Source organism: Heptranchias perlo, chromosome 13 (assembly GCF_035084215.1).
Source record: "Heptranchias perlo isolate sHepPer1 chromosome 13, sHepPer1.hap1, whole genome shotgun sequence".
NCBI lineage: Eukaryota > Metazoa > Chordata > Chondrichthyes > Hexanchiformes > Hexanchidae > Heptranchias > Heptranchias perlo.
The window spans coordinates 46,305,998-46,320,690 of NC_090337.1; the positions used below are offsets into that span (position 1 = coordinate 46,305,998).

General features: G+C 40.7%; 1 protein-coding gene across 1 annotated transcript in view; it reads right to left on the reverse strand.

Annotated features, from left to right (window-relative positions):
- Window positions 1-14,693, reverse strand: part of acsl3a (acyl-CoA synthetase long chain family member 3a) — a 103,107-nt gene that overhangs the window by 73,158 nt on the left and 15,256 nt on the right. Inside the window, exon 2 of the mRNA XM_067995416.1 lies at window positions 6,020-6,451. Coding sequence (XP_067851517.1) covers window positions 6,020-6,358 — 339 coding nt within the window. The 5' untranslated portion in view covers window positions 6,359-6,451. The remainder of the gene's footprint in view (window positions 1-6,019; window positions 6,452-14,693) is intronic.

Here is a 14,693-nt window from a genome sequence, read left to right on the forward strand (position 1 = left end):
TCACCTACACAAAATGTGCTTTCTCAATTCTAGGTTACATAATGACCCAGTTCTGGAGACAGATGTAGGACTTAAAGTTAGAGACAACCTGCTACTATTGAAACATTTAAAAAAAAGTCTCTGGGGGAACAAAGTGAGATAGAAAATAATACTATATATGTATTGGCAAAATCAGTTGGTCAACTGGAAATGCAAAAACTTCCAGTGACTTTCTCTGATCATCCCATGAAAATAGACATCATTGAAGTTGATTGCTGTGATCTAGAGCCGAGGACACCATGCTTAAATACCAACACTAATCCAACAATAACAATGTACATTTATAAAATGCCTTTAAAAAAAGGTAGAAAAATGTCCAAATGTGCTTCACAGAGACGTAATCAGACAAAAAGGGATGCCGAAACAAAGACATATCAGGTTGGGTGACAAAAAGCTTGGTCAAAGAGGTGGGTTTTAAGGAGGGTCTTGAATGAGCAAAAGGAGGTTGAAAGAGAGGTGGAGGGGTTTAAGGAGGGAATTCCAGAGAATAGGGCCCAGGTAGCTGATGGCACGGCCACCAATAACAGGGAAAAGAGAGGGGGTGATGCACAAGAGGCCAGAGTCAAAGGAACAAAGAATTTGGGGAAGGGGGAGGAGTCAGTTCTAGGGCTGTGTGAGGTTACAGGTCGGGAGAGGAAATGCAGTGAGGGGATTTAAACGCAAGGATGAGAATTTTAAATTTGAGGCATTGGGGGCACTGGAACTCGATGTTGGTCAGCAAAGACATGGGTTATAGGTAAGCGGGACTTGGGGTGGGGTAGTATACACACAGCAGAGTTTAGATGAGCCGAAGTTTACAGAGTGTGGAGAATGGGAGGCTGGCTAGGGGAGCATTGAAGTAATCAAGCCTGGAGGTTACAAAGGCATTTAATGGGGGGTTTCAGCAGCAGATAGGCTGAGGCCAGGGCGGAAACAGGCAATGTTACAGAAGTGGAAGTAGGCCGTCTTTGTGAATGGAGAATATATGGGGTTGAAAATTCAGTAATGGGGAAAGGTACGAGCCAAATTTCAGTCAAAGCCAGAATATCAATGCACTCATCTACAATAAGATCACGGATGGCAAGTGCCATGTTCAGGAGTGAACGGACATCCCGGAGGGTAATGTGGAGAGGGGCTGTGATTGTCAGTCTGCTGGCAGAGTCCAAGGATCTAGTGGTGGATGGGACGAATGAGCCGGGAAGGAGTTTGGTGAGATTATCCCCCAGCAGGCGTGCTGGGTGAGAAGGTCAGCAATAGAGGTGGTTGCTGCTCGTAAGGAAGCAGCGATGGGTGCCTTGATGGGCTCTTTGGAGAATGCCAAGAGAAGCACAAAGGGTAGTTGTCGGATTTTCTGTGAAGGATTCAGGCCTGGAGTAGGAAAGCAGAAGAATAGTGATGGGTTGTGGTAGAGATTGGGGAGGCAAAGTACCCAAGTGGGGAGGAAAAAAAAGGTGGCATGACTAGGCATTAGGAAGGGGGGCAGACAGGAGAAAAGGACCAGCGATGGGCTGAGGAAAAAAAAGGGAGATTTAAGTAATAGGCTCAGGTCCAGAGTAGCAGCTAAAATACGTACACGAATGGAGAGGTTTTTGGGTTACATAGGAACGGCAGAGATTTGAAGAGACGCGCCCTGGTCGCAAACACAGGAGCATCTCCCTTACTCCAGGTGCCTTGTATCGAATGGATCAAAAATTGTTACATTCAGTACCTTAATGATACAATAAATGGTACAAATATTCAATTAACCAACTGTCAGCCCACAGATGCAAAACTTCACCAAACACTAAAGCACCCCACAAAGCAAAGCCCACAAACCCCCACAAATTGTCCTTTTTTAAGTGAATGTTCCTCTGTGGGTTTAGTGGGTAAAGGCACTGATCCCCTGAAGTTTACTGGGTAAAATTACTTCAGCAAGTGTTTAGCTCTCTCTCTCTGAATCCCCACAAATTCAGTGGGTTAACCACTGCTGTTGTGGCACTGAACCATGCAGATCAGGAACATACCAGGTTAGATCCAAGAGTTAATAGTACTCAAACAAATGATGGTGGGAGACCTTATAATTGCTTTTAGTGACTCGGTTACAGAAGGGGAAACAAACAGCTATGGTTTCTGCACCTGATCACTATCAGATGACCCCTATTAAAAACTGCACAGATTGGCTGAGGGTAGGATTGTTCGGCTGTGGTACCCTCCACAGTTGAATTACCAGCTGGCACTCAATCTCTAGGATCACAGTTGGATGATATCAGAGTCCAGCAGTCTGTCCAATAAATCATACTCCAACACGGGTACTTTCTTCACGAGTGGAGCTAGATCACTGCCTTCAAAAGTGATGAGTAGAAATGAGAAGGGAAAGAAAAGTTTCTTGTGTAGCGAACAACAGGAACGTCACATATCCTTGCCTCAGTAAGTTAAGCAAAACAAAAACACATTGCCTTGTCCTCTCCAAGAATCTGGGGTATTAATCCCAATAGTGGCCACAATATGCAATTTGAAAATGTCAATATATTTGACAGGAATCAGGGATCCAGATACCAAGTCCTATCCATCTTCCTCTCCCCACAGAGCAAGTAACATCTTCAGTGTGATCTGGTATTGAAGAATCTGAGCAATGCAGGTTTGATATAAACCAGAGGGAAAATGAAGGCCAAAATAGTCGAGGGTGTTGCAGCCACTTGCCTTTAGCAAAACCTAATGACATCTTACATCTCCTCAAATACTGAAACTGCCTCCAAAAAGCTTGGTTTCCTCTTTTGAACCAAATATTTATTTTCCAAGTCCACCCAAGACATGAACATTGCTCCCATATCTCTGTTAGTGGATCCCTCTGTCATCTCTAGCCTCGAACCCTTCAACTTGGTTTCTCAACAATAATTTTAAAAATGACTTTGAGCCTGCATTTAATAACTAACTCTTTTAAAGATACAAGCTCCTGAGCTCCAAGGCATTAATCATGTTAACTTCTGATGGATTTCCGGTGTCAACATCAAGGCACCTTGTATCAGAATAACTGAAGTGTTTCCCAGGGGTCGGTACTAGGACCACTGCCTTTTTTGATCTATATCAATGATTTGGACTTGGGTATACAGGGCACAATTTCAAAATTTGCAGATGACACAAAACTTGGAAGGATAGTGAACAGTGAGGAGGATAGTAATAAACTTCAGGAGGACATAGACAGGCTGGTGGAATGGGCAGACACATGGCAGATGAAATTTAATGTAGAGAAGTGCAAAATGATATCTCTTCTCCTCCTTGTCAAAATGTAACAAAAACTAAACGGTACAATTCTAAAGGGGGTGCAGAAACAGAGAGACCTGGGGATATATGTGCACAAATCTTTGAAGGTGGCAGGACAGGTTGAGAAAGAGGCTAAAAAAGCATATGGGATCCTGAACTTTATAGAGGCATAGAGTACAAAAGCAAGGAAGTTATGCTAAACCTTTATAAAACACTGGTTTGGACACAGTTGGAGTATTGTGTCCAATTCTGGGCACCGCACTTTAGGAAGGATATGAAGGCCTTAGAGAGGATGCAGAAAAGATTTACTAGAATGGTTCAAGGGATGAGGGACTTCAGTTACGTGGATAGACTAGAGAAGCCAGGATTGTTCTCCTTAGAGCAGAGAAGGTTAAGAGGAGATTTGATAGAAATGTTCAAAATCATGAAGGGTTTAGATAAAGTAAATAAAGAGAAACTGTTCCCATTGGCAGAAGGGTTGAAAACCAAAGGACATAGATGGAAGGTGATTGGCAAAAGAACCAAAGGCGACATGAGGAAAAGCTTTTTGTTTTAAAAAAGCAGCGAGTATTTATGATCTGGATTGCGCTGCTTGAAAGGGTGGTGGAAGCAGATTCAATCGCGGCTTTCAAAAAGGAATTGGATAAATACTTGAAAGAGAAAAAATCTGCAGGGTTACGTGGAAAGAGCGGGTGAATGGGACTAACTAGATTGCTCTTACAAAGAGCCGGCACGGGCTCGATGGGTCAAATGACCTCAGTCTGTGCTGTAACCATTCTATGATTCTAAGAAGTTGTAAGCTGACACTGATACTCCCAGTTGCAGCTCCCCTTCATTCCACAACAAAATATGGAGATAGATTAACATTTACATTGATTTACAAGGCATTGGCAATCAGTAGGAAAGGTACTGTACTGGAACATTGGGCTGCTTTAAGATGACCACATTTTATCCTTCCTCTTGTACTGAAGGACATCCTAAGATGTGTGGTCCTTATGGATCTAAAAGTTGTTCTGTGTACAATGGTGAATAGCACTAAAGCAAATTTGTTTATAAACCAGAACTAGATGTATAAAAGGCTTAGCAATATTAGTCTTTGGTTTCTAGGTGGCTGTTGTTTCTGCCACCAATAAAGAATGAAACTGAACCAAAGGCTTCCATGAAAATCACAGCAGAATATGTATGAAGTAAGGTTGAGCAAAAGACAGAAACTGTTTGTTTAGTTTCCAGCACAAGCTGCAGAATTTTAAACTTGGTGTAAATGAAATACACAAGCATTAACTTTATTATATATAAAAGGAACATTGCCAAAGTAGGCAGCATATCTGTATAATAGAAAGAATTGTCTTTCCAAACCAGATAAGGAAAAAGAGGCTGATACATATCTGACCAAAAGTTTCTTAGAAGGGACAGGCATTAGTGCTTCCCCGCTTGAATTAAACACCTTGGGCATGATTTTAACTTAGGGCCGAGAACCCTAGATATTCGCATGGAGAACCCGGAAGCCAAACGAGTGCGTTGCAGTCTGCGATCGCAACTCAATTGAAGGTGAGTAATTGTGCTTCTGGGTTTCCCACTCACCAAGCAGCCAAATTGACAGTCTGGCTGCCTGTAGGGAAAGCAGCAACAAATCAGAGAGGGGGGGGGGGGGAAAGAAAGAGAGAGGAGAGAGAGAAAAGAGAGATATAGATATATATACACATACATATATCATGGGCCCTGGAACAAATAACAAATTGGGGAGGGGGAGGGGCCAACTGCATGTCACACCAGGTGAGCTTGTTGGGCCTGGATGAAATACTCCTGCTTCACCGGCCCCACAAACAGTGCAATAAAGGCACTCACCTCATGGATCCAGCCTTTCCTGCCTGCTTTCACCTGACGTGAATCGAAAGCAATGGGAAACCCGAGCAGGTACAGTTAAATTCATTTAACTTTTGCAATACACAAAGAATTAAGTACCTCAACTATTTCAAGGAGGTACAATGCCCTTTTAAGTATTGGCCTGCTGGCTTTAAGTGGGGGGCGGGACTTCCTGGTGTCTGTTCTGTGCATGCATCCAAACCTGCATGGGTCAAACCCAGAAGTGGGCGCGTTGGAGCCGGGATACGGTCCAGCTCCACAAAGCTGTTATTTTTACCTCTCACCCGCCCCCAACCCACTCGTTCTTGGGGGTTAAAATTACCCCCTTAATGTATTTCACAAGAAATATAGATAAGTGAAAAATTACAGCAAAACTGCTGCCTTTATTTTGTGCTCTGAAATGCCTGATATAAACCAGTTTATATTTTTACTGATAAGACATTTGTTCTAACTTTTACTTAGTGAATATACACCAGTAGTACCTGCAAATGTTTTAAGAGAAGTTTCAAATGGGTTCATTTGGTGCTAGTAATACAAAGAGATTACTTAGGAGGGGATTTAATTGGGCTGAATTACGCTCAAATACAATAATGAATAGTTCATAATGTTTCCAACAGTATTCTTTGTGCTTTGAAGCCATTTAATATTTTAATTTGTAATTTATGTAAACCAGACATTTTACATAAAGCTGACTGCTAATAGCTGCTCATTAGTTGCACTTTTAAGGCACACAACTATAGAATAACTTCCAACCAAATGCGTCTTGCACATACACAAAAGCAAAATCATAATTGATTAATTAACCAAGAAGTAAATGTAGATGTGCAAATCACCAACTGCCATGACAATGCCGAGACTGTAAAACAAAAACCTCGAAAGAGTAAAAAAAATCAATTACCTTTTTGAAGACCCTTCCACTTGGCTGAATCTCATCTTCCTCGCTAAGAATTTCACGTGTACCCAAGCAGTTCCTGTGTCTAAAGGCATCAGTGGCATACTGAAAAATTTTATCCAAAGTGTCGGCGCCAGCATACAGACTTGCTAATAGACAATCCAAACTTTCCACACATCTGTATGGGCCAGCAGGATAGTTAGTAATTGATTTTGCTCTTATGTTGGACTTACGCCGTGAACCCCTGAAGAGCTGTAATGGCAAAATAAATAAGAGGTTGCACGCCATGATCATAAATTGCAAAAAGAATGATAAGACAGGATTAACACCCTTCTTCAATTTCATTTTGCTTGAAGGGGCCTTGAAGCTTGCAATCAGAAGTCCAGAATGTCTGTAAGCCTGTGAGGCTATTGGACTAACACTGCTCCAGTTTTGCACCTGAAGGTGGAAAAAGAAAGAGGTTAGATATACCATTACACCAAATTATCAATTAACTGTATTAATCTCAAAGCTTGTAGGGGAAACCACATATTTTCATGTTGTCTAAACAGAAGACCAGTTTACATATCAATAATAACTTGTATTTATATAGCACCTTTTAACATGGGAAAACATCCCAAGGCCGTTCACAGATGTATAGTCAGACAAAAATTGACACCAAGCCAAAGACAATATTAGGACACTAAAAGCTTGGTCAAAGAAATAGTTCTTTAAGACCTTCATTAAAACCAAGAGAAAAGTGGAAAGGAGGAGAGGGAATTCCAGAGCTTAGGGCCTAGATGGCTGAAGGTGCAGCTGCCAATGGTGGGGCGAAGGGATTTTCAGATGAACAAGAGTTCAAAGTTGGAGGAGCTGTCGAAGGTATGGAAAGTCAAGCCACAAAAGGGATTTGAACACAAGTACGAGAATATTAAATTGGTGGCGATTGGGGACGAGGGGCCAATATAGGTCAATGAGTACAGAGTTAATGGGTGAACGGGACTTTGTACAGGTTAGGATATGGGCAGCAAGTTTAATTGGATGAGCTCAAGTTTATGGAGGGTGGAGGATAGGAGGCTGGCCAGGAGAGCATTGCAATAGTCTGAAAGTGATAAAAGCATGGATGAAGGTTTCAGCAGCTGAGGCCCAACTGTGCAACTGGATTTTATAGTTACACAAATGCTAATACATGTGCACTTTTAGTCAAATTAATGGGGGCATGGTAAATTTCAAATTTGCTGCATTAATTTTAAATAAAGGATCCTAGCATGTAATTTTAGGAACATAGGAACAGGAGTCAGCCATTCAGCCCCTCAACTCCATTTACCCACCTCTGCTCCATATCTATTGATACTCTTACCCAACAAAAATCTATCAATCTCAGTCTTGAAAATTTCATTTGACCCAGCTCCCACACCATTTTGGGGGAAGAGAGAGTCCCAGATTTCCACTACCCTCTGTGTGAACGGCCGTACTCCTAAAGGGCCTGGCTCTAATTTTATTATGCCCGCTTGTTCTTAATTCCCCCACCAGATGAAAGAGTGTCCCTTTATATACCTTATTGGATTCCTTTATCATTTTAAACACCTCAATTAGATCACCCCTCAACCTTCTAAACTCAAGGGAATACAGGCCAAGTTTATGCAACCTGCCCTCAAATTACCCCTTCTGGTGAATCTGCGCTGTACCTCCTCCAAGCCCAATATATCTTTCCTGAGGTTCAGTGCCCAAACTGAATGGTGTCCAGATGGGGTCTGACCAATGCTCTGTATAAGTGAAGCATCACTTCCTCACTTTTTGAATTCTAATCCCGTTGCGATAAAAGCCAACATTCCATTAGCCTTTTTGATTACTTTTTTTTAAAACCTGTGATGTGTGTTGATGGACAATTAAAACCCTTTGCTCCTCCATAGCTCCTAATTTTGCACCATTAAGAAAATATGCAGATGTCTTTCTCAGATCCAAAGTGGATGACCTCACACTTCCCCACATTGAACACCATTTGCCATAGCTTTGCCCACTCACAGTCTATGTCCCTTTGTAACCTCCTGCTCCCATCCACACAACTTACTGTGCCTCCTAACTTAGTGTCATCTGCAAACTTGGAGATACTTTTTATTCCTTCATCCAAGTCATTAACATATATAGTGAAAAACTGAGGCTCCAGTATAGATCCCTGGGGAACACCAGGCGTCACATATTGCCAGAGAACATTCCCTTTATCCCTACTCTCTGTTTCCTACCTCCCAACCAATTACTGACCCACGTCACAAGGTTACTTCCATTTTCGTGTGCTCTCATTTTTGCTAATAATCTCTTGTGCGGAACCTTATCAAACACTTTCTAGAAGTCCATAGAGACAACATCCATAGACACTCCCTTATCCACCATGCTAGTGACCTTCTCAAAAAATTTAAACTCGATTAGTCAGACGTGATCCACTCTTCACAAATCCATGTGGACTCTCTTATCAGCTTGTTCAAGTACTCAGTCATTCTGTCTCTGATGAGATTCCAGTAACTTCCCCACCATTGATGTTAAAATGACAGGTCGATAGTTACCTGGTTTCTTTCTCCCTCACTACTTAAATAATGAAGTGACATTTACAATTTTCCAATCCAAAGGCACAATTCCCAAATCTAGTGCACTTTGGAAAATATGATTAACCCATCTGCAAATTCCTCACCCATTTATTTTAATGCCCTGGGGTAGAATCCATCAGGTTCTGGAGATTTGTCCATCTTAAGTTCCATTGTTTACCATTTTTTTTTTTAAATGCACTAAGTTCCTCCCCTTGACTTATTTTTAGGTTCCCTTGTACCACAGGTATTTTGTCCTCTTCCTTCACTGTGAAAACAGATACAGAGTACTCATTTAACAAGTCTGCCAATTCCTTATTATCCATTAGTTTCGTCTGCATCTGTCTTTAATGGGCCAACATTCCCCTTTACCACTCCCTTTCTCTTATCATATTTATAAAAACTTTTGTTCCAAGTTTAATATTCCTTGCAGGCTTTTTTTCATATTTCCTTTTTGTGCCTCATTACTTTCTTTGTATCCCTGTGTTGTTTTTTTATAGCTCTCCACTGGATTTCCATTATTCCTTGCATTTGTGTAAGCCTTTTCTTTTATCTTGATACTGTCTCTTAACTTATTTGATGACCATGGTCACTTATCAAGTGAAGCCATTGCCTTTTAGAAGTAGGTATTGCTTTTGTATCATATCAAATACTTTTTTGAATACTTCCCACTGTTTTGTCTCTAGGTTTACCCATCAACAGTTCAGCCCAGTTTACTGCAATCGATTCATTTCTCCTCCCTTACATTAATTTAAAATCTTGGTTTATGACTAGCTGTTCTCTCTCAAACCTATCGAATTCAATCATATTATGGTCACTATTTGAAAAATGTTTCCTTACCACCAGATTGTTAACTAACTGGTCCGTTACACATCACTAAATCTAGTATGGCCCATTCCCTTGTCGGTTCTAAAACATATTGTTGAAGAAAACAGTCATGAATACATGCTAGAAATTGCTTCTCCCAGTCTATGGGAAATTAAAATCTCCACGATCTTCGTATTTATAGGTGAGCGGGTTTTCAGAATTCTTGAACCTATGGGGTTTTATTGTCACATCTACATACAGAACAGTTCATCTGCGTGCATGGTCTTTATCATTCTTCAGAAGAAGTATTCTTCATATAACTCAAAGTATAAAGTTTATCAATATGGGAGAACAAGTTCCTTTGTGACATTAGCAACATCACAAAAGAGCTTATCTCCCTCCCACCAGTGACAAAAAGCTCTCCTGGGATGATACCTAGTTCTCCCCCTCCCAGAGAAGGCAGAACACAAAAAACATAGCAAATGGAATAACCATAAAGAAAATTGTATTGAAATTATTCCATGGGAAAGGGCAGAGATATTGACAGTGATTTTGGTACATAGATAATCAACACAGGATGCATTATACATCTTACTCAGTGACATCCTCCACATTTTGCAGGAGTCTGACTGGGTAGTACGCCAGAGGAGAGCAGCTTTCTTGGCCGACATGAAATTCAGTCAGAATAGATTTGGCTCACACTTTGTTGAATGAGAAATCTATATAATGTTTAGTGAAAGTATAGGGATTGGATCAAATACTGCAGCTACCTCCTTGGCTTCTTTGAGGACGTTACAAATGGATAGTGGCATTTTCTATAGTTAAAATTTGAACTTTCAGGAAGGTCATAAAAAAAACTACTGACTAAACTAAAAAAAGGAATGAAGGGTCAAACATGGGTAAAAGTAGGTAACAGAGGACTTGTGGGAGGTGTAGTGTCAGACTTGTGGGAGGTGTAGTGTCAGACTTGTGGGAGGTGTAGTGTCAGACTTGTGGGAGGTGTAGTGTCAGACTTGTGGGAGGTGTAGTGTCAGACTTGTGGGAGGTGTAGTGTCAGACTTGGTGGAAATGTTGCAGAAGTCAATGCTTGTTTCTTATCTATGAAAATAACCTGGATGTTGAATCCAGTTGTGACATTTGTAGACTAAACAACACTAAAGTAGGCAGCAGTAGTGATAGAGGATGCAGTTAACATTTTGTGGGAGGATTTAGATCAGGTATGTAAATAAGGCAGGCAAATGGCAAATTAAATCAATACCAACAATGTGAAATACTGCTTAGCAGTAGAAAAATGAGCAACACAGGTATACAATGACAGGAATAGAATTATGTAAGGAGTCTTACAACACCAGGTTATAGTCCAACAGCTTTATTTGAAACCACAAGCTTTTGGAGCTTTCCTCCTTCGTCACACTCACCTGATGGAGGAAAGCTCCGAAAGCTTTGATTTCAAATAAAGCTGTTGGACTATAACCTGGTGTTGTAAGACTCCTTACATTTGTCCACCCCAGTCCATCACCGGCATCTCCACATCAGGAATAGAATTAGCAGGGAGAAACTGAAAGGAATCTGCAAGTACTGGCAGACTTGTTACTGATTACTAACAAGACAATGTGGAAAACAATTTAGCCAGAACAACGGAGTTTACGTCTACAGAGCTCATGCTGAAGTTTTATTATGCACTGATCAAACCACACTAAGTACTGTGTACAATTTTGGTCACCACTTCAGAGGGGCATATGTGCATTGGGGAAAGTGCAGAGAAGAACAAGAATGATCACAAGTGCAAGAGGGATGAGCAATGAGGAATGATTAGAGAATGTTAAGGGGGACCTCGTCAAGGTATATAAAATATTCAAAGATACATAGATAAGTTGAACCTGAATATTACTTCAAGGTAAGTCAGACTAGTAGGATAAGAGGGCATAAATTTAAATTATTGAAAAAGAAATGCGAAATAAACAAACAGTCTCAGGATACGGGGTAGGACATTTAGGACTGAGATGAGGAGAAATTTCTTCACTCAGGGTGGTGAACCTGTGGAATTCTCTACCTCTGAAGGCTGTGGAGGCCAAGTCACTGAATATATTTAAGAAGGAGCTAGATAGATTTCTAGACACAAAAGGCATCAAAAGGTATGGGGAGAGAGCGGGAATATGGTATTGAGATAGAGTATCAGCCATGATCATACTGATCGAAGGGCCGAATGGCCTACTCCTGCTCCTATTTTCTATGTAAACAGATTTTAGAAAGTAGTTTTACCAAAAAGGTGATATATAAAGAAAGGGTAGGAAAAGTTAGAGTAGATAGTTGCTGCTAAAGAGATAGCACCAGCACGTGTGATGAGTTGAATGGCCTCTTTCTGTGCTATAATTTCTATGATAAAAATTTGGAATAACCTACTAGCTAAGGTAGCAGAGTCAAAGAGATTAAGGGCATTCGAAATGCAGTAGCCTAACCAAGTTGGATGGACAAGCTTTGATGTTCTTCTGCTAACAAAACTTTCATATTAGCCCATGACATAGACACTGTGATAACCTTTTACCTTTCCTGATATTACATTTGTAGCTTTTAAATATCACTTAATGAGCCCCAAAATGACAAATGGTGAGATTCCAATTATTTCTGGTTTAACCATAACAGACACAATTGCTGATTTGAAAGGGTATAAATAACACTCCAATTTCATTTTCAAAAAAACAAGGACACCCACACTGAAAAGTGTGAAATCAAGAGGATGGCTTGAATAGACAGATAATAATAGCCCCAACAAAAAACTCCAATACCCCAACTGATTTTCCAGCAGGGTTTTTTGACTGCACAAGTCAGCACCTTCCCTACAATAGGAGAAGCTCTGGTGTCAGCAACTAACCACATTTAAATTATTTAAACGCTAGGAGTACATTTAAAAACTACAAATGTAATATCATGAACAGTTAATTTAAAAGAGCAAGTGGACATAGCACATGCCAGATACTTGGACTGATATCTTTTTATTGCAGCAAATTATACATGATTAATAGAAACTATGAAATGTTGGTGTCCAGAGAGACTTAAGTGTCCTGGTACAAGAAACAAAAAAAGTTAGCATGCAGGTACAGCAAGCAATTAGGAAAGCAAATGGCTTTATTGGCCTTTATTGCAAAGGGGGTTGGTGTACAAAGGTAAGGACGTCTTACTACAATTGTACAGGGCTTTGGTGAGACCGCACCTGGAATAGTGCGTATAGTTTTGGTCCTCACTAAGGAATATACTTGCCTTAGAGGCGGTGCAATACAGGTTCACTAGATTAATTTTTGGGATGAGAGGGTTGACCTACGAGGAGAGGTTGAGTAGAATGGGCATATGCTCTCTCGAGTTTAGAAGAATGAGATATAAGATTGAAATATAAGATTCTGAGGGGGCTTGACCGGGTAGATGCTGAGAAGTTGTTTCCCCTGGCTGGAGAATCTAGAACTAGAGGGCAGTCACAGGATAAGGGGTCAGCCATTTAAGACCAAGATGAGGAGGAATTTCTTCACTCAGAGGGTTGTGAATCTTTGGAATTCTCTACCCCAGAGGGCTGTGGATGCTGAGTCATTGAGGAAATTCAAGGCTGAGTTAGATAGATTTCTGGACTCTAGGGGAATCAAGGGATATAGGGACCGAGCAGAAAATTGGAGTTGAGGTCGAAGATCAGCCATGATCTGATTGAATGGCGGAGCAGGCTCAAGGGCCCGTATGGTCTACACCTGCTCCTATTTCTTATGTTCTTATGACTAGACCCATTAATTGATGATTTGAACATTTGTTCAATGATGTACATTTCAGATCCAATGAACTTACATTTATAAAGACGTACATTTATATGGCATCTTTCACGACCTCGGGATATCCTAAAGCACTTTACAGCCAATGAAGTATTTTTGAAGCGTAGTTACCATTGTAATGTTGGAAACGTGGCAGCCAGTCTGCGCACAAAGTCCCACAAACATAAGAAATGAGGAGGAGTAGGCTATACCATCCCTCGAGCCTGCTCCACCATTCAATCAGATCATGGCTGATCTTCGACCTCAACCCCACTTTCCTGCCCGATCCCCATATCCCTCGATTCCCCTAGGACCCAAACAGTAGATCATCTGTTTTTTTAGTGATGTTGGTTGAGGGATAAATGCTGGCCAATGAAGTACTTTTTGAAGTACAGTCAATTAACTGTTGTAGTATCGCGAGGGCAGAAACCAGTTTGCATACAGCAAGGTTCCACAAATAGTAATAAGGTAAATGACCAAATTTGGTGGGGGGGTGGTGGTGTTGGTTGAAGAATAAATGTTGGCAACAACACCAGCAAAACTTCCCATTCTGCCATGGGATCTTTTATGTCTACTTGAGAGGGTAGATGGGGCCTTGGTCTAAAGTCTCAAGTTCCAGGACTTGAGACTACTATAGGAAATAAGTCCCAATACATAAATTATACAATGAGATATCTTTGAACAAAAAAGTGTTCATCTTTCTGTAGCCCACTTGACTGGTATAAATATCTATTATTCACTTTGTTCAGCCTCATGATATCCCTTAAATTGGCAACCAGCCAAATTCTACATTTCTAGCAGGAGAGGCAGTATTAATGGCTGCTTTTTGTTGGACTAAAGGAAACTGCTTTAAGCCAAAACAAAGCCAGAAAGCCTGAGTATATATCGGCATCATTTGTTATTTCATTACCCCTGGTACTCACTCTGAACAACCAAAGCCGTCCAATTTAACATATTAACGTTTTCAACTTCCGAAAAGTAGAGTCCTTATACAAATCCAGCCTCTAATTCAATAATTAACATATTTTACAGCTCACCAGTTTACAATTCAAGACAAACCCAAGCGACTGTTTCTAAACTGGATATCTGTTGATTTAAATTTTACAGGTAAACACCTTTAAAATCGGTCTGCAATAGCTGCCAGACACAGCAACACCAAGTTAGCGCAATGCGTCCGCTAAAGGCACTTTACATCCAACATGATCTCAATAAATGTCTACGTACATCGTCAATTTTACTTAAACCTCGCATAGAAATTTATTATAAATAATCCCCTGGAATATTCATAAATCATGCCAATACACTTCCAGGTCATCAAAAAACGTCAGGACCGTTTGAGAGAGAGACGAGGGGAATAACGTTTACTACAAATGAATACAGTACTTAAAAACTACCTCGGAATAAAGTCAGGTCAATCTCGTAGCTTATATTGAGTAAAAGCCACAAGTAGGAGGAGGGGCTTGATACTATTGGTAACTATACTAACAGAAAATCAATGCTTAGATGATTTACTGCAGCCTTTTGAAC